The 21,413-nt window shown below is 44.8% G+C and overlaps 1 protein-coding gene across 2 annotated transcripts in view; it reads left to right on the top strand.

Annotated features, from left to right (window-relative positions):
- The window catches only part of ASB14 (ankyrin repeat and SOCS box containing 14), a 100,106-nt gene that overhangs the window by 58,185 nt on the left and 20,508 nt on the right, over window positions 1-21,413 (top strand). For both annotated transcript variants that reach the window (XM_086939116.1, XM_086939115.1), the window contains one exon: window positions 7,287-7,440. In XM_086939116.1, coding sequence (XP_086795242.1) covers window positions 7,287-7,440 — 154 coding nt within the window. The remainder of the gene's footprint in view (window positions 1-7,286; window positions 7,441-21,413) is intronic.

Below are 21,413 nucleotides of genomic sequence, written 5' to 3' on the forward strand. Positions count from 1 at the left end.
TTTTCAATGTGACCTCTGTTTCCCTCCTGGTTCCTCTACCTATTCGACACTTAATCCTCAATGAGCAATGTGGAGTTCTGCAGTCTCAAAGTGCAGCCATTTCCCAAAATTCTCTCTAAGTTACTAAAACCCCTTATACCTCCTACCGTGTGGTCACCTCCTTAAGAACCTCTGGGATAGATCAGGGTCTCAAAGCAAAAAAATAATTCTTGTCTTTCCAAAGTATGCTGCTTGGATTCATTGTCATCGCTGCAAGAGGGGAACTGGTAGGCTGAGGCATTTCTGGTGGAAGAAGAAGACCTCTGCTCTGTGTGTCGGATTTTCTCTGACTTTACTTCCTGACCTGTCATCATGTTATGAAGAACAGAACACATAGCACCTGGCTGTGTCTGTTTTGACATTATGGAAGCAGAAGACCAACACCTGACTGGTTTTTGAATCTCTATCCTGCCAAGGAATCTACTTCTTCCAGCTCTCCTCATCTCTACAGTCGTGAGCAGAGCTCTACAGTTCTGGGGCCCCAGATAGGTCTGAGGGACTTGAGGTCATACGCAGTGCATAACGTCCCTTTTGTTTTTTTCAGTGAATTTGTAAGGTTCTTTTTCTTCAATTTCCTAACTATAATGTCCCTGTAATCTTTGATTTTTTCACGTGAATTTGTAAGTTTTTTAAAAGCCTATTCCCTATCTATAATGTCCTTGTAACCTTCGTTTTTTTGGTGAATATCAAAGGTTTTTAAAATGTTATTTCCTAACTGTAACCTGTAATCTTTCATGGTAGGTGTGTGAGCGGCTGTATGGGTCTGTGACTGGGTGTGTGAGAGGTTATGTGGGTGTGTGAGCAGATGTGTGGGTGTGTGAGTGGGTTTTGTGAGTGGCTGTTTGGGTCTGTGAGTGGGTGTGTAAGTGGCTGTATGGGTCTGTATTATATGTGGAGAAAGGGGGGTGGGCCTCCAATGAGCTCTCAGCAATACCAATGTGCAGTATCTACTGGTGGTAACAGGAAGGGTTCTTGGCCTCCCAGAATCCTCAGCATCCAAGGGGACTTCATCTCCCAACCAGTTGTGCACCAGGAGTCACGTTTGCAGAGTGGCGGGGAAAGGGGGCAGGGCCTCCGACAAGCTCACAGCAATCCAACTGTGTAGCAATTACTGGTGGTAACAGGAGGGCTTCTTGGCCCCCACCGACCCTCAGCAGCCAAGGGGACCTCATCCCCCAAAAAGTAGTGCACCAGGAGGTGTGTTTGCAGAGTGGTGGAGAAAGGGGGCGGGACCTCCGATGGACTCTCAGCAATCCTGTATTGTGGGAGTTACTGGTGGCAACAGGAGGGGTTCTTGGCCCCCACCGACACTCAGCATCCAAGGGGACTTCGTCCCTTTAACCAGTGGTGCACCAGGAGGCATGTTTGTAAAAGGTGGAGAAAGGGGAGCAGGCCTCAGATGAGCTCTCAGCAATTCCGCTGTGTGGGACTTACTGGTGGTAGCAGAAGGGGTTCTTAGCCCCAATGACCCCCAGCAGCCAAGGGGACTTCATCCCCAAACTAGCAGTGCACCAGGAGGCACGTTTGCAGAGGAGTGGAGAAAGGGGGAGTGCCACTGATGATCTCGCAGCAATCCCCCTATGTGGGACTTGATGGTGGTAGCAGGAGGGGGTATCTTAGCCCCCAACCACCCTCAGCAGCCAAAGGGAATTCATCCACCAACCGGCTGTGTGCCAGGAGGTGTGTTTGCAGAGTTATGGAGAAAAGAGGCGGGCCTTTGAAGAACTCTCGGCAATCCCACAGTATGGGAACAGGAGTGGTATGTGGCCCCCAATGACCCTCAGCCTCCAAGGAGACTACATCCCCCAACTAGAAGTGTGCCTGGAGGCGTGTTACAGAGTGGTGGAGAAAGGGGGTGGGGTCTCCAATGAGCACCAAGCAATCCAGCTGTTTGGGAATTACTGATGGTAAGAGGAGTAGTTCTTGGCCCCCAACGACCCTCTATAGACAAGGAGATTTCATCCCCAACCAGTAGTGCACTAATAGGCGCATTTGAAGAGTGGTGGAGAAAGGGGCTGGGGTCTCCACCGAGCTCCCAGAATTTGCTGTGTGGGACTTAATGGTGGTAACTGGAGGGGTTCTTATCCCCCAACAACCCTCAGCATCCAAGGGGACTTCATCCTCAATGAGTAGTGCACCACAAGGCTCATTTATAGAGTGGTTGAGAAAGGGGCGGAGCATCTGATGAGCTGCGGCAGGATTTGTGGTTCCGTGCTGAAGACCGCAGGGTATCCAAATGTTATAAGGCAATTTATTTTCCTCTATGGATTCCTCTGGGACCACTCTAACACACCCCTGGGGTCAGGGTACCTAAACCTGAACCCCTTAATTCAGTTTGCACAGAAGCCCTGGGGACTGATTCCAATACATACAATTATGGGTGCAACTTCCCAGTCAAGTTGCGGCCAGGCAATCAGGACCCTGCTTTGGCACATGTAGCTGCAGAGCCATCTTGAGTCAATCCACGAGGGTCTCATCCCTAGATATACAAATTTGTTTTTCTTTAAATATCTCTAAAACTAGTGAATGGATTTACACCACATAACAAAAAGGCCTTTTTCTTTACCAAGAGCTAGCTTTCTGGCAAATTTGGTGTAATTCCTTCCAGTAGCTCGGGCAGTAGTCATGCTCAAAATTCCTATGGTAATTAACATGGAGCAAAAGATTTTGGGACCCCCTCTTTTTCTCAACCCTTGGTGGTAAATGTATTTTTAGGGTTTAGTGGTGGATAAAGGGATAGGCCGATGAGTCCTCCTTGTTCTGAAATGGCAGCCGCAACAATAGTCTTCATGTTGCAGCCATCCAATCAGAGCGCAAACTCCCGAGAGCAGTCGGAGGAGCCTTCCACTCCAGTGAGAGCGAGGCAGCTGATGGGAAAAAAAGCCACCTTGGCCAATTAGATTGCTCTGTTATTTAAAGTTGCATGATCGCAGAAATCTTGCGAGCCTCCTGCAAATCCAACCGTCCCGATATACAACATTTTTAACCTTAATTTCTCAAAATCTATCTAACAGATTTACATCAAATCATAACAAGCACACTTTCTGGACCAAGATCAACCTTTGTGTCAAATTTGGTGCAATTCCATTGTTTGCCATTTTTGCTGTATCACTAGGGACATTGGACCACCTCAAACCTTTCCAGGAAGGAGCTGAGCTGGATGAACTTTTTTATTGGAAAATGTTATGAAGATTTGTCAAACAGTACCTAAGATATAAGTAAGGCTCCCAGTTTTCCATGTTTTTTTTATTTCTACAGATAAATACAGACAGAAAACAATGGGGCACATTTACAAGGAGTTAACACCACCAGAACATCTCCTTTTCTGACGTTCTGGTGACATTAACTCCTTCGCCTTATTTACAAGGTGACGATAAGCCACTTAACATGGCTTAATGCCTCCTTGTAAATAATGCTCCTATTCATGCAGCACTTAGGGGCCCATTATGATAACAGGCGGATCTCCACCGCCCGTATGGCGGTGGCGATCCACCCACCAAAAACCACCGGCCACCTCTAACTTCCCTCCCGCCACATTACCATGGCAGGGGGGGACCCCGGCGGACGGGAAAACCGTCTGCCGGTTTTCCGCCGGTAGGCAATCCACCCGATTGCCTACCGGGCGGAAAAGCAGTACATATGGTGGCGTCGTCTGGTAGACACCGCCATCCATATTACTATGAGGGCGGTGATGTGCCTTTCCAGAAAGTCAGCCGTTTTTCAACATTGGAGGCCCGTAGCGGGCCCCCAGGTATTCTGGGGGTGGGGGGTGCACATGGGGGGTACCCCCCAGCAGTTCCATGCACAACATGGCAGGCACGCGCGGTGCCTGCCATGTTGTGCATTGAAGTGCACATCATGCCTCCCTGGCATTGTGGTACAAAAGGGGGTGGTGATGGACGGAGCATCTGAATCAATCAAACACTCACACCCAGTCAAAAGATCTGGGTTTAATCCATCACCGTTCTTTAGCCCACTCTACCACCCCAGTTCACCGGTTTCTGGCCTTCCATCCGTCTTCAGCCCGGCTTGCTTGAATCCAGTGGCAAAGTGAGCAAGGGACTCACGTCTGAGCATACCCTGCCACACTTATGGCAGCCAAAAGCGGTACAGAAGGGGGTGGTGATGGACGCGCCATAAGTGTGGCAGCATACCCTGCCACACTTATGGCGGCCAAAAGCTCACTTTGCCACTGGATTCAAGCAAGCCGGGCTGAAGACGGCTGGAGTGCCAGAAACCGGTCCTCGGAAGCTTGTTTCCGGTCCAGGGAAGACATGGCTTGGCAGTTCGGGCTGGGCTGTTCCCATGAGGCACAGGGTCAGACTGATTTGCATATAGCCATGTCTGAACTGGGGTGGCAGAGTGGGCTAAAGAACGGTGATGGATTAAACCCAGATCTTTTGACTGGGTGTGCGTGTTTGATTGATTCAGATGCTCCGTCCATCACCACCCCCTTTTGTACCGTCCCTGGCATTGTGGCGGGCGGTGCTGATTGCAACGCACGCCACAATGACAGGAATGCAGGATGCGCCTGCCACTATGGCGGGTGCATCCTAATGTCCCCCACGGGACCCCCGCCCTTATGGTGGGTGGTCCCTTTTTGCGCTGGGATGGCAGGCGGACAAAGTCCGACAGCCATCCTAATGTGCCCCTTTGTCTGAAAAGGGCGTGCAATGGGAGTTGCAGTTGGCATTCTGCCACAACAACCTTTGGTTTTTAATGCTGCTCCATATTTACAAGGTATGGGGCAAAGCCAAAAATACCGCCAGGTGAATACTTGGTCTTAAGCAGGCGATACGAGAAGATATGTTTTATTTCTTCTCGTATTTTGTTCTTTCTACGTATGCTGCCTTCTGCAGCACACATAGATAGAACAAATCACCTGTAAAGATTGTTTATGTACAGAAAGATGCCCCATCCTGCACAAAAACAATTACCCCTGCAGGACATGCACCCTAGCAAAATAGTGCTTGAGGGCCTCCGCTGGCGCTAGGCAGCTTTTTTAGCGCTAGGGGTAATGTAGGGGTGTTCTGTATTTTTGTAAATATGATGCATCCCTGTGGTTTGCAACTGTCGGAGCGTGATGTTACCAATTTTGGCATAACACCGCACTCCGCAAATTTCTTGTAAATATGCCCCAATGAGTTTTTGTCTGTATTTATTTTTAAAAGTGGAAACATTTAGAAAATTGTTCTCTTTTGGTGAATATCCATGCTGTCCTTCGTGAATTCCCGGCCAAAGCTGAGCAGACACTATGGGGGTTTAAAAAAAGCAAGCGTATGTTAAGATATATTTGTATATAATGTTAATATTTATATATGGGTTCTATTTTGCTGCATAATTTGCTAAAGCATAACAGGCATCAAAGTATGAGTGTAAGTTGATCAATTAAATAAAAATGGAAATATACCATTTTATGACTCCATTTATTTTCAAAACACAATATGAAAATGGATGCATAGCAGTAAGAGACAAAAAATAAATATGGATGAACACAGACGTAAATGCTAAAAAAAATATATACCATAAAACCCAGAGTCTTAGTTATAAGCAAACCAAAAAACACTCTTCCTATGGTAACTAATTCCTAACTATAATTACACAATGGCGACCTCCACTATGATTTTATGAATATATATATATATTCATTATATATATATATATATATATATATTCATTAGTGATGATATATGTGAGGTCATAAGAAGTGCATTGTGGGGGCGTAAGTGGGTGGGGAAATATATTTGAAAAAAACTCCGGGGAAAAATGAAAACGTATGCAGTTTAAAAAAAATCATTTACATACACAACTTGCCAAAAGTAGTACATTTACTATAAAGTATAAGAGTACATTTACCACATTTTTGGGTCCTTCTTGGCTGTTATATATTTAGACTCACAAGCTTGGCTCCGACCCTGTGTTTCATGGAGTGGGGACATGTAAGTCTACATTTCATAGTAAATTTACACTTGAAATGGTGAATAGCTAAAAGTGATACATTTTCTGCAGTGCTGGCAAACTGAAATTGTACAGAACGGAACACAGGCACACATATGTCAAGTTCCAAAATCACAAAATTCGCTTGCTTGGAAGGGTCACTGCTGTACATTTGGTAAAAATTGTAATGTCAGCTATATATAATTTAGGCATACATACATGGAGGCCTACTTCTCTTTTTGCGATATCAAGTGTTATTCAAAGCTTTATTTGAAAACAATGTTTTATTGTTTTCAAGTAATGCAAATAGAAGATTCCAACTGACATTTCCGTTAACACAGTTATTATGTGTTACAAGTCGACATGTATCAAGAATAATATAGGTTGTTATCACATGTATGGCCATTAAATGCTGAAGAGAAAGCAGGATAAATAAATAGAGTCATTTAAGTTCAAAAACTTGGGAAAAGAGGTGGGCGTTCAGGAATGTATGGGCCCGATTCACAGAATGAACTTACTACTTTTGGCATTCACAGAATGCGCTTACTACTTTTGTTATTCACAGAATGCACTTACTACTTTTGGTATTCACAGAATGAACTTACTCATTTCGGTATTCACAGAAGTTAGGACTACTAACTTTAGGACTCCTAAATGCCTTCTGTGAATACCGAAAGTCTTAAAATTAGGATTTTTCTCAATTTAGTAGTAGTAAAGTTAGGACTCCTAACTTTAGGACTCCTAAATGCCTTCTGTGAATACCCAAAGTCCTAAAATTACGATTTTTCTCAATTTAGTAGTAGTAAAGTTAGGACTACTAACTTTAGGACGCCTAAATGCCTTCTGTGAATACCGAAAGTCTTAAAATTACGATTTTTCTCAACTTAGTAGTAGTAAAGTTAGGACTACTAACTTTACTACTACTAAATTGAGAAAAATCCTAATTTTAAGACTTTCGGTATTCACAGAAGGCATTTAGGCGTCCTAAAGTTAGTAGTCCTAACTTCTGTGAATACCGAAATGAGTAAGTTAATTCTGTGAATACCAAAAGTAGTAAGTTCATTCTGTGAATACCAAAAGTAGTAAGTGCATTCTGTGAATGCCAAACGTAGTAAGTTCATTCTGTGAATCGGGCCCTATGTAATTATCTTGATGTTCTTCAGGTGAAGAGGTAAGAGGAGGGAGTTTTTTAAGTGGGAGGGGTTTTTATACTTCAACAATAACATCGTGAGACAGTGGAAAATACAAAACAAAAATTATTACTTTTATGAACTGTCCCCTGTTAACGTATCCTTTGGTTTCTTCCTCAGTTCTGCGAAGTGATCACACTTAACTGGCTGCGGCATCTTTCTGGAAATGTGGTGCGAGCGTTACTTGATTATGTTGACCATGTAGAACTCTGCTCAAAATTAAAAGATGTTCTTGTAGAACATATGCTTTGGCCTGAAATCAACACAATTTTGCGTAAGTATCTGAAACACAAATCGTTGTTTGTTCCCTTAATTGAACATTGTAATACTACAAGGCTCCATTGAAGCCAATGAAGTGACAACAGGAGAATCATTGCCATTAGAGTCATTGGCTGTGGGCTTTAACGCGTCATTAATTCTAAATGGATCCAATGCATTGCTTAAAGGTAGCACTGATCATCTGCTCCCTCATTGGAATGCTGAGAGTGGGACAGCCAATCAAATTCTGCAGTCAATAACTACTAGTATAGGCCCTCAGTGGCAGCTCTCACTGCAGACAACCCATTTATAGACAGATATGATATAGGGGCTGTTAACAGACCAAGCAAAACCCATCTGCTAATACCATTACTGACCTTGGAGCCATTCAATAACAATCGAAATGGTCATTTACCCTCCGTATAGCCCTCACCTATAGCATGAACTCAGGCAGAGCATAGTTGATGAAAGGTATACCCACCAGCTTTGGGTTCTCATGCTATGTTGAATATAGTTGTTTACCTGCGTTGTATTGTATTGTAATTGCATTTATTTTGCGCTTACTACCCCTGACGAGGTGTGTAAGTGCTTTTTCGGTGAGTAGCACGCTACTCCGGAACCCATGAAGGATTAGTGTTCAATTAGTATAGTGAAATATGAAAGTAATTTGAGTGGTGGATAGGTTAGTCAGTTCCTTGGATTCAGAAGGATAGCGGAGGGATAGAAGAGGGAAAAAGGTTTGCATTTATATAGCGCTTGTTACCCCTGAACTTTTTTCAGCGAGTACCATGCTACTCTGGAACCCACAAAGGATTAGTGGTGAATTAGTATAGTGAAATATAAAAGTAATTTGAGTGGTGGATATTAGTCAGTTATTTGAATTGAGAAGGATAGCAGAGGGAAAAAGGTTTGCATTTATATAGCGCTTGTTACCCCTTATGAGGTGTTGAAGAGCTTTTTTGGCGTGTAGCATGCTACTCCGGAACCTATTAAGGATTAGTGGTGAATTAGGATAGTGAAATATGAAAGTAATTTGAGTTGTGGATATTAGTCAGTTTTTTGGATTGAGAAGGATAGCAGAGGGATAGAAGAGGGAAAAAAGGTTTGCATTTATAAAGCGCTTGTTACCCCCTGATGAGGTATTTTAGCGCTTTATTCGGCGAGTAGCACGCTCCTCTGGAACCCATAAAGGATTATTTGTGAATTAGTATAGTGAAATATGAAATTTGACAAGTGGACATGTTAGTCTGTTATTTTGATTGAAAGTATAGTGGAGAGATAGAAGACTGAAGTATTTAGACTTTTTGGGGGGTTTCTGTTGTTATTTTTGGAGGTCATAAAAGTAGTGGGATGCTTAGGAGGAGTAAAAAGGGATGAGGAGGGGAAGAGTCAGAGGGAAGAGTTTAGAAATGCTTGTTTTTGGGGATCAATATAGTAAAAGAGGTGTCAGATGGTGCAAGGAGGGGTAGGGGAGAGTGTAGAAAGGGCTATTTTGGAGAGCATAGTAGTGGTATGGGGTGAGAAATAGGGTGGTGCATTGGAAAGAGTAGTATAAAGAGGTTTGAGATGAGTCAGAGAGTTGAGGTAGAAGATATATTGAATGAGGTATAGGGTGAGAAATAGGGTATAGCATTGGATATGCTGAATTAGAAGAAAATAATAAATATATAGATCCATAAGTACATGGAAAGTTTGTAGATGCATAAAGGAAGTAGGTATATGTAGATTAAATATATTGATAGAGGTATAGGGTGAGAAATAGGGTAGAGCATCGAATATGCTTTTTTGTTGTTGAGGAAAGTAATAAACATATCGATCTAAGTACATAGAAGGTATATAGATGCATAATGGAAGTAAGTATAAGTAGATCAAAGATGCATCTGATAAACTCTGTTTTTCAAGTGTTGTACTTAAACAAAACTTGCACTCCAGACCATCTCTAAAAGGCAGCACTGCTTATCTGTTTCTTTTAGGAACCTCATTGAATTGAGTACTGTACAGTAATGCCCACAATTACAATGCAGAAATTGCACGGGTGTTCATGGGTGTCTTTTATCTTAAACAATCAAGGCAATTAATTCTGTGCATTTTTCATTGCGAGAAATTCTTATGATATTTGCTGACCTTAGAGGTTATTCAACTCCTGCTCTGAGCTATTTACACTTCACCCAGTGTCTTATAGCTTTATGTTATCTGGTACCTTTGATTGTGAAGAAAAAAAACAGCTTTCATAAGCTATTTGTGTTTTTTTTTATTTCACCTGCAATGTATAGAACTAATACCTTAATCCACAGGAGGGGGCTTATTTACAAGCCCATTGTGGCGCCAGTGCGTCACTTTTTTCGACGTACCAGCAGCGCAGTGTGCCGGCTCATTTCACAAGACTACGTAGTCACCCTACGTGGCTTTACATGGCCTTGTAAATATGTCCCCCTCTCAAGCATTACTCTGCACGAAAGGAGCATTACATGAGCAATCCAGGGTGTTGCTGCGCGTGTCAACACCCATGAAATCTGAAGCATTATCAGATTTAAAAGCTTTCTTAAACATGGGAATGAGTGAGATTCTTACACCTCCCCAAAGAAGGCATAAGGGAGGCACAACAAGGAGAATAATCCTTTATTTCTCCTAATTTTTCCTTTATCTTTGTGTTCTGCATTCTGCAGCAAACATAGAAAGAGGAAAACAGCTTTTGTGATTGTTTTTGTGCAGGAAGGTGTCCCTTTCTGCACAGAAACAATCACTCTTACAATGCAGGCACCCTTGCACCATGGCACAAGGGTGCCTGCGTTGACGCAAGGTAGCCCACTGTGCACAAGTGCAGAGGGAAAGGAAAGGAATGCCCTGTATCTCATGGCATGGTGCATTCTGGCCCTTTTCTTGTGGTACAGGGCAGCACAACAAGATTCCTTGTGTCACTGCCCGGTGCCAACACCTCGTCAATGAGGCCCTAATCTTTTTGGATGGCATTTGGTTCACCATCAAATCCAACCACAGAAGCATAACTAAAAAAGAAACATTATTTATCCCTTTGCATGGTGTGTCCTGACCGTTAATGGTGCTGCATGACCACTGTATTGAAGCCACCAAAAATGTTAATAATGCATTTCAATGCGGTGATGCGGACCATCACAATAAAATGTGTTAGTCTAACACCTGATGCGTGTTTTTTGGCTGGGCTGTATTGATTGTGGCGAGTTGAAATAGTCATACGTCAGAGTTTGGAAAAATACAGTTTATTGGTTAGGTGTATATGTACCTGTAGGTATGTAGGCATTATAAGGGGCAAGCCTAGCTACAAAGTACCAGAACGTTATATGATCAATGAGAGTCATAGGAGAGGAGTCATCAGGCTGTATACAGAAAGGGGTAGACAAAGGAACAAAGGGAGGACATCCAGAGGGATAATTAGAGGTGGGGAGGGAATGGGAGGGCACTGAAAGCTTGCCTTAGAGCTTGGAGTGATGTGAGACAAGTACAATGTGGTGTTTGAGAGAATGGGGCTTCGATTCCACCTGGAAGTGAAGAAGGGATCAGAGCTTGGAGGACCTGGATGGGGCTGGAGATTCAGAATCGGACGCCATTTGTTTTTTGTCATGTGTAATGACACAGCTTGGGAACTATCCATCTCATGACAGCTTAGCTTTCATACAAATAGAGGCAAAAGCATGCTATGCATGCATAACTGGGGAGAAAGCTGTATGCAGCTGTGCGGACCATTAATCCTAAAACCTTAGAAGGACATAGACTGGCAGTGTGTCTTTAGAGATGATTGACCAGGATGGTGATTAAAGGGAAGTTCCACTGTTTGGCCTCCTGTGATAAACAATCAGCCTCAGTACAACATGTTTCCTGTTGGACCCTAGATGTCACCAGCATTCTTGTTCCAAAGGAAAAGCGCTATTTGGTGAATGGTGACTTTGGCTTTAATGCAGAGATGGTCCAATCTGTTTGTAAACCTAAAGATTATAACTACCATCTTGGGTCTGATTATCATCAGTACTTGAGGCTACCACTAGAGCACTATATAGGCTACCAATGATTTTAGAGGCACTTGTGTTGCACAAGGAACTAGGTATCATCTTTGCTATAGCTTTGAGTGACACATATATTATGAACAAATTGAAGTAGGGAACCCTGGGTAATTCCTAGGTTTTGTGTGGATAGCCATCCTTCCTATGGAGCACTCTACAGCATCACCACCACCAACAACAACACTCTAAAAGTGCTCAGCTCACGTGGTGGTGAGCAAGTTTAGAATGTCTATGGTGTTGTAGAATGATCCATGGGAAGGAGGTGATTTGATCAATTGAGAGCTGTAATACTGTGCCTGGAGTGGTAAAAGGGTTTTGTTAATTTTCAGATTGGGGTGGATGGCACTGGCTAATCCTATGCTAAATAATTTACTGTGAAAATGGCAAACAACTTTGCCACTCATCTAGCTAGACATGGATAGCACTATTCTAGTCCTATGCTTAAAAATTATTTTTGAAAAAATACATTTGAGGTGAACAGTTTAAAAATGTTGGAGTTTTGGTGGTAGATTACTTCATATGAAGGAGCTGATCTCCACCTAAAACCTGGGGACTAACCACAGTTCCCTACTTTATTGTTTGTGTCTTCCTACTGTTGTTGTTCTTCTAGGAATCATTGAAAAGCTGCATTTCAGTAGTTTCCCTACAGTTGAAATTACAGCGTAAACCAAACAGATGAGGTGTCCAGGAAAGTTAGATCCGTCTAATATATTTGAATATACGTATTAACACTTAATCCTTTTCTCCTGTGCAGTCGTTCTCTTTTAAGGGTGACCCAACATTTGAGATAGAGCAAAGAGCAATTTGTGCTAGTCCATCCCAAAATGTGCATGCTTTCTTTTTTGTAGTTAAACTGTGGTTTCATCTTGGAGTAATGGGAAGGACATGCCCCAAATTAAAGTCCTGATGACTATGAGGCTAAGTTTGGCATAATAGTGGTCCATCTGTGATATATTGTGGGCATACCTGACAACATTCTGACATTCCCTCGCATAATTGTAGCATATTATTGATTATACGTTTGCATTTGTGACCACATTGTAGCTATCCCTATCATAATAGTGTCTCATCCTTTACATATTGCACCGATTCCGGACAACGTTTCAACTATCCCTCGCATATTGATACCCATCCAGGTCATATTGTGAATGTTCTTGTCATAGTTTGACTTGGAAACTCCTGTCAACTGATGGACAGTCCTAATATTTAATGGCTATGAGAAGTGGGCATTAAAGTCAGTACCTGCCCTTCTTTGATGGTAATAAATGTGAGAACTTGGTGATTGTGGGGACTAAAAATGAAAAATGTATTTCAGGTTGCCATAACTACATTGTTTTCATGGCAATCACAAGATGGTGGACGGTTGAAGGTATTTACAAAACATATAAACGTAACGCCTCATGGTAAAATGTGTGCAATTTCAGTAATAATAAAAGTATTGATTTTCTGAAATATATTTTATGAATATATTTGAAAGATAATTTATGCTGACTATGGCATTGTTGCCAATTTTAATTCCTTATTACTGTTGTTATTTCATGACTTGAAGAATTTCCTCATCTGCTCTGCTAAAGCATTATATGATATGCTAATCACAGTTTTGTCAGACAAGTGGATACTCATCCTTACCTATCACTACAATTTCCTTCGAAGGGGCAGGTTGGAAGAATGTAATGAAGAAAAATGTCGAATGCGTTTTGAGAGATGATAGGTCATGTGATATTATTGATTTCCTTTTTGTCATCAGTTCTTTAATTTTTGAGGAGGGTGTGCCCCTACATGCTTGGAAACATTAAGGTTTGCCTATCACACCACAGAAAGTATTGGGAAATGTAATTACTTTCTGTTCAGTACTTCCAGATTTTTAGCCAATATATGGGAACCCGGTACATTGAAATACACACTTTGTCCCCCTTTCAATCTTTGCCCAGGGACAGAACGCTCAACAGGAAATTGTGCACACTAACTTCTCTTTTCCTCATTCGAGGCAAGAAAAATCTGCCACTGCTAAATCCTCTTTGAAAATTGGGCAAGAACACACGTGCATAATTTTCTCAGGGTTCTCATCGCCTGGATACACTCACGGGTGATTAGCTGCGCTTTATAAGTCATGTTTAATGATAATGATGAGTTTACGCATTATCATAGACTCACATTTTCAAGGAAACAGAGGGCAAGAAGCAAGCCTGTATTTCTCTCTTTTTCCAAGTTTATTTTCATGAATGGAAGGCGCCAGTAAACGTGTCAGTGCCACAATTCTGATCTAACCTATAGCATCTTTAGGAATTTCACACCAAAATACCCTTAGCCATATGGGTTTTGCCTAGCCTAGCTTCAGAGGACACAGCTCACTCTGATAGACTGGCACAAACTGTGGAATGTTTTTAGATTAGGCACATACTTTGGCTATCATTATAGTTTGTTTTGATACATATGAAGCTTATACCAGATAACTCATCAAAAGGGATTTCAAAGCCTTGCTGTCAGCTTATAATGAGGATTTACATTGTGATTGCTTACTAGTGATTATCGAAAAAGTGATGTCATTTATATCTGGCATCTTCTATGATGCTCTGAAGGCCTGAGAGTATCATTTGTCTCTGGTGTTGCTGTGATGAAACAGTTTTAGCTTCATCCTTGGATTGCCATAGAAACTCAGTAGGACACGCTTCCAGAGCTGTCATTTGTCAGTCAGGAACCTAATATGAAGGAAATGGTGAAATGGAGGGATGAAGACAGAAATAGTTCTAATCCCTTTTGTTTAATATTGCCACCTCCTGTGTGGAAGTACTGAACACTGGACCCAGTCAAGTTGGCAGGAATCCTTCAGAGAACTCTTCTTCCAAACGCTGATGCTATTGTTAGGGGCTTTGGCTCACTGATCCAGGATTCTTCTGCTAGTTACAGTTAGATGACCTGTCTATTCTGTAAGATGTCTCCAGGCAGACACTTTGTAATAACCTGATAGTGGGGTTTTGGCCATTTTCTCATCAATAAGAAGTCTGGAAGTGATCCTCAAACGATAGAGTGTGTGATCCTCCAAGAGGTCTCCAGTCTAGTTTTTACTCTTGAAGCAGCAAGCTTTTCAGTTGTGGTCAGAGGACCTTCCCAAGAAATATATAGTCACTCCTGTTACAGACATTTGGGTATGAAGGTTTTCTATTTTTTTCTAATTGTGAAGCCCACATCTGCTTCATCCTCAATTTAACAAAACTGAATAAGTGTACATATTGAGTTACCTTTTGGATTATAATTTACATGTGTTAATCCTGTTAGCCTTTGGGGGACTAAACCCCCAACCTTAATTTTGCTGACCTCGTTCTTGCTGGCCTTAATACACTGTGGTCTTTACCACTGCTAACCAGTGCCAATGTGCGTATACACACTCCTCAAAACATGGTAATATTGACTTCTCACAAATTGACATATTTAATTTACTTTTAAGCCCCTAGTACAGTGGCACTACATGTGCACATGGACTGTAAATTAAAAGCTACTAGTCGGCCTGCCGCATTGATTGTGCCACCTACCTCAGTAGCATTTTAAGCATGTCTCAGGCTTGCCATTACAGCCTGCCTGTGAGCAGTTTAAAACTGCTATTTCGACCTGGCGAAGTAAACCTTTTGCCAGGCCCAAACCTTCCTTCTTAACACATTTGTCACCCCTAGCGTAGGCCATGGACAGTTCATGCATGGTGTCTCTGGAATTGGAATTTAAAATCCTAACTTATGGTGAAGTCAGGTTTTAAATTACAATTTTGAAAATGGCACTTTTAGAAAGTTGACATTATCCTACCTTAGCCGTTCATGTCCATAGCCAGTACCTGGAACACATGGCTGGGTGTAGCTAACAGGTGAGCTTTGTGTATTCCACCCAGACAACCACACACAATAGGGAGCTTAGGTGTGCCTGGATGGGCCATCGCTGGCAGGATGGGAGGGAGGAGCTAGGCCCAGCCCCATTTACACTTGAATAGGCTGTGTCCTGCCTCCACACAAAGGGTTGCATACCCCCTGTAGTTAGTCTGGAGCCAGGACAGGAAACATAGGATGCCTGGGGACTTGAAAGGGAAACCTCTAGAAGGTTCTCCCCCATTTTGAAGGACCAACTGGGTATAAATACTGGATCTCAGACATAAACTCTTCAGTAAACTTCTGGATCGCTGGATATTCTACCAGTAATAAGGACTGCTGGGCAGCTGAAGGACTGCTATGCTGCTGGATTGCACTCTGCTGAACTATTGCCGTGCTGTTCTGACATGCTGCGATCCTGACTGGGTGAGAAGGACTGGACCTGCATCTCTTGACCCCCAGAACTACAGAATGATTTACTGGGCAAGTTGGCTGTCCCTGACTTGAGCCTCAGGGAAAGAAGGCTCCAACAACCTTGCACCTGCACCTGGACTCTGCCATCTATGAGGCTGTCCTGCCAAGTTGGTGCCACTCCAATCCTGAACCCTTGGAAGTGTGCTTACAGTGCTCTGCTAGCCTCTATAGACCCAGCAGAACCAATACATCTACTTTGCTGCACGGTGCAACCCTGAGCAGAACCGATGCATCGCCGCTGCTTAGTGGACCAGAACCGCCGCAAACACCCACATGGCATTGCAGCTCGTTGCCATATCGGAACAACAGCTGTGAGACACATCCTCGGTGCAGATCCTTGCATCCCTCATCGAAGGCAGCCTCGACAATGACACCGAACTCCACATCACAGTTTTGCAGCTCCTCGGAACCAACTGGGCGATGCATCTGTGACTCTGTACTTCGCATCGCAAGCCCTCATTGACAGGATTTTTTATGGTGCTGCAAAAAGACTTCACACCGTAGCCCTGTTGCATGTTGGAATCAATGCATCATTTTCGCCAAGCGACGCATCTTCAACGGGGATCCTCACAACGCTCCGCAATCCAGGATTGAAGGTACTTTGTTCAGTAGGCCGAAGTGGGTCCCTGTAGCCGGCCTGCACTCCATTGCAGTCAACCTGAACTTGTGACTTTGTTGTGTGTGTAGTCACAGTTGGCACTTCATGTCTTTTGGCTCTATTTTTTTACTAAAATCATTCAAATGTAATATCTCCGGCTCTACTGATTGGATGTTTGTCATTTTGGTCATGTTTTATTTATTAAACATTAATCTATGTTTCTATATTTGTTGTGTGCTCTTTTTGGGGTGTGCTTTCACTGTGCTACTGTTCAAAGTGGTGCACAAATACTTTACATGCTGACTCTGAGTTAAACCTGACTGCTCTTTGCCAAGCTATCCGAAGGCTGAGCACAGGTTAATTTATAGTTTGCTATAATAGATTTCTACTGCCTGCTTCAGTGGGTCAGAGTTCCAACTAAAAGATCGCAACAAGTAAGAATCACTGCTCTGTCATTGAATGGTAAGAAATTGGGTTTCTCTTTGGCAGAGGTATGCACCCTGTCCAAGCAGGAAGCACAATACTAGTCAGGGTAAGTCACAAACACACCCTAAATTAACCTGTGCCCACCCTCTGGCAACTTGGCAATGATCAGCCAGGCTTAACTTGAGAGGCAATGTGTAAAGTATTTGTGCAACACATCAAACAGTAAAACAATGAAAACACCACACAAAAAGATTCCACACCACGTTAGACAACTAGCTCTTAATTTAATAAATAAAACAAGACCAAAATGACAAAAATCCAATAAGTAGAATTCAAGATATGAATTTGTAAAGATTAAAAGTGCAAGTAGCTTTTAGAAGCAATAAGCGCCTATGTGGTTATCTGGTTGTGCTGGACCGGGGCTGAGTCAAGAGTTTGGGCCGCCACAATGGAACGCGGGCCGGATGCAGGGTCCACAAAAAGCCTGCTGAACAAAAATACCATGATCCTGGTCGCAACAGCAAGATGCAGTGTGAAGCCGAGCGATGTGTCGGTGTCAAGGTGATATGCCAATTTTATCCATGGAACAATAGCTATGTGCTGGTTCCAGTATGCGATGGTTCTTAAGCTGATGAGCCAGGTTTCTCCACACAGTTGAGGGGATGCATCGATCATCTCTCAGCAGTGGCTGTGATGCGGTGGTACCGATGGTGAGGCGCTGGTTACAACTGCGATGGTTCTGTTCCCACAACAGCCTTGATAAGTTGATTCGGCTCTCACAGCAGAGGGTGCAGGGGCGGCTCTAGGCTCATGGTGGCCCTGGGCAGGGAGCGTAGGTAGGGGGCCCCGGAAGAGGGGGTCCGGGCGGGGCGGAGGCCAGTGTAGAGGGGGGGTCAGGGTATTTGGAAGTGGAACAGAGCCGGAGGCCGCCAAATCCCTGCCAGGGCCACCACGCAAATATATACCCATCCTCAGAGGATTATTATATTAAGAATATATATTGGCGTGGCGGCCCCTGGGGTTTGGCAGACCTGTGCAGGTGCACAGCTTGCACGTGCCTAAGGCCGCCTCTGGAGAATGCATCGGATATGCTTGAGCAAGCACCTGGGTCCACTTCCAATGGGCTAGTCACAGGAGTAGGGTGGAAGACTGTTATGTACCTGAGTCTTCAAATCCAGAGGCTAGTCAGCTATCCCTTGGAATCACTCTGGGTTGCAGTGATACAAGAGCAGTCTTTACCCAGTCAGTGAGAGCAGCAGGCAGCAGGGAAACACAGCAAGCCAGCAGTCTTCCAGATCAGCAGCCCAGCAGACTGGCAGTCGATAAGCACAGTAGTTCTTCTTACTGGCAGAGTGGATTCAGCTCCAGAAGTGTACTGAGTTGGTAGTGCCAGAGGTCCAGTACTTATACCCAGTTGTGCCTTTGAAGGGGAGCAGGTCCTGTGCCAGCTCACCTGACACCTCAGGTCGCCTCTGCCTCCTGGTAGCGTATTGCAGTTCACCACCATGTGCAGGGCTGCAAGTATCCAGCCCTATAAAGCAGGTGCTCTGCCCACTCTGTCTGCTACTGTTCCTGGTCCCTGGTTTTGACCGTTGTTTGTTTGTGAAGCAGGCGCTCTTGCCCATTCTATCTAGTGAATGCAATTGTTATTTTCATGTCAATCTCACATGCACTATTTTCTTTTATCTGTATTTTAATTCCCTGTACTTCATTCCCTCTAGGTTATTTCCATTTTGTATTATCTCTCTCGCCCCCCCTCGCTCCTTCCCTTTCCTGCTATTTCTGCCGGTCCTGCACCCAGCCAGACTTAATGGAGGCTGGAGTACCGGCATGCCAAATGCAATCCTGTTCATACCTGGACAGTTCCAGCATCACGCACCCTGGATCTACCACCATCCACAAGTACACCACCACCGAGCTGCGAGCCCTGGTCCCCGTAAGGCTTGACAACTGTGCATTGCCTCTCTATGATTTACGGAAGGAACTTTCGCCTGCCACCACTCCCGTTTCACTTTCAACTCCGAAACACTTGCTGTCCAACACAGCCAACCCCCAACCCAGAGGAACTGCTCCAGTATTTGCTTCTCAATGTCTGATCACTCTGCAAACAGACCACAAAGATCAAGGACACCATAACCACCCTCACTTGCAATGTGATCACAATCACAGAGACCTGGCTCAGTCCCATATCAACCCCCAACATCGCTACCGCAACTCTCCAAGGCTACAAGATGATACACAGAGACCGCTCCAACAAGCATGGGGAAGGCATCACCATCATCCAAAAGGCTCCAATGTACCACCACTGAATACATCTTCACCAATCATGGAACATTACAACTTCCAAACCTGAACAGTACAGAAAACAACCATCAGAGGTACCCTCGCCTACAGACCCCGGGCCAATCCTGGCTTTTTCGACATTATCTTCAATTTCTTCTTCCCCTGACCATTGAGTACAAGCACTACATCTTCCCTGGAGACCTCAACTTCCACCTCGATGACCCCAACAACACCAACTAAGCCAATCTCCTGGAGAGCATGAGCAACATCGGACTCTCACAGCTGGTCACCTGCCCCATACACAATGTAGGACAAACTTTGGATCCCATTTTCACAACCAGTAAGAGAATCACATTCTTCCATGTAACTGAGCTAACCTAGACCAACCACAGCATCATCCACTTCACAATCACCGGCTTACCGGAACCCACCACCATGTTTGTGGGGAGAAACACATGCACTTGAGCACTGGTTAGCAGTAGTAAAGAGGATAAATGAATGAATAAATAAATGTATTTGTGTGGTTACTCAAAACCATTACAATAAAACAATAAAGTAGAAAAAGAACACTCCATTTAAAAAATTTGAACAATTTAAAACAATAAACATTGTGATAAAACATAAGGGTCTAAAATTAAATTAATATTGAGTCCAAGAGGTGGCTAGCCGAGCAGCGAGATGGCCGCTCTCTGAGTGAGCTCCACCGGCTACTCCGATTAATCCTTTCATGATCCTGTTCCTGGCGACTGCAGACCCCCATTCCTCCAGGGTTCTGCTCCTACTACCCGGGTAATCCTCCAGCCCGAGTTTGGAGCGCGGAGGCGGCTCTCCTTGGGAGCGAGAACGGACTCCATTCTCGCCGGCCGGCGGGCCGGTCCTGACCCTAACCGGAAGTGCCTATTGCTGGGAGCCGCGAGACACTGTGTGCCGCGGCTGCATGGGCCCCAGCGGATCGAGCGAATATTGCGAGGGAAGCTTGCTACGCCACTGCCAGAAGCACTACCGGAGGCGTATTGCAGCTGTACCCCCACTGCAGCCGACAACGATTCCGCCTGGTGAGAGGCTGCGGGGAGCTAGCGGAGACCGGCGCGGCTAGGCGGGAACAGCCGCGCCGCAGAGGAGTGATCCTGAGTCCGCCGGAGGCGGCGCTGACATATGTGGAGCCCGGTGGGGGACAGAGTGGACGCGCCTGCACCATCTGCAGCATTGCGGTGTCCGGAGCGGAGGTGAGAGGGTGCTACGGAGGGGCCGGGTTTCCTGGTGGATCCTACCGTTAAATAGGTGCGCCTGGCCCTCCCACTGCACTAAGACTCGACAGGGCTCAACACCACGCGCTTGGAGGGAAGCCTTGACGCCCTGATCCCCTGGAACCTTTGAGCTGCGCTTTTTCAGAGGTGCGAGTGGGTCCCCTATTACACTGCGGGCGCCCGCCATTTTGGGCCGTGAGAAGGCCCTAGCCGTGCGCGGCAGCTTGATGACCTCGCTGGACACCAAGAGCGGTCCATAAGGCGGATGGCCTGTCACACCGAGTTGGCATAGTCACGACTAGCGCGCACTGGCACCGCCTGGACAGTCACAAGCAAGCGGGGCACTTGGTAGCTGTGGCGCAGTAAGGTGCTGCCCCATTACGTGACCGGTGGTTTTCTCTGAATTGCGAAGATGGGGAAAAATGACGCCAAACAATCCAAACTGAGCTTTGACAATAGAAAGCCACCGAAGGACACGACGATGGAGTCGGATGGGGGCGCAACGTCATCGCAAGGTGCTGCCCCGGACATAGATTTTGGGGCCCTCATCATGGAGGTGAGAACCAGCTTGAAGAGCATAGATGCCAAGCTTGATAACATGGCGGCGCAACTCGAAACCGTGAAGACAAAAGTGGACACCCACGAGAAGAGGCTGGACTGTCTCGAGAATAGACAAACTGAATGTTGTGAATTCCAGCAGCAGGCCAAGAAACACATCACGACACTGGAGCGGGAAATTGACAACTTGCGCGCCAAATCGGACGATTTGGAAGCACGCTCCAGAAGATCCAACGTTCGCATTACGGGCGTTCCAGAGACTACAAACACAGGGAAGATGGAATCGTTTGTGTCAAACCTCCTACATGAACTGTTCGATCCTGATCTGTCCCCGGTTTTCACGGTGGAGAGGGCACACAGATCCCTTGGGAAAAAACCCCCGGTGGGCGCCCCACCGCGTCCAATTCTGGCTAAACTGCTCAACTACCAGGATAGGGACGTCATTCTACGCTTGGCGAGAGAGAAGGGTAAGATCACGCATCAGGGCAATCACATTTCCTTCTACCCGGATTTCACCC

The sequence above is a fragment of the Lissotriton vulgaris genome, chromosome 9, assembly GCF_964263255.1.
Source record: "Lissotriton vulgaris chromosome 9, aLisVul1.2, whole genome shotgun sequence".
NCBI classification, from domain to species: Eukaryota; Metazoa; Chordata; class Amphibia; order Caudata; family Salamandridae; genus Lissotriton; species Lissotriton vulgaris.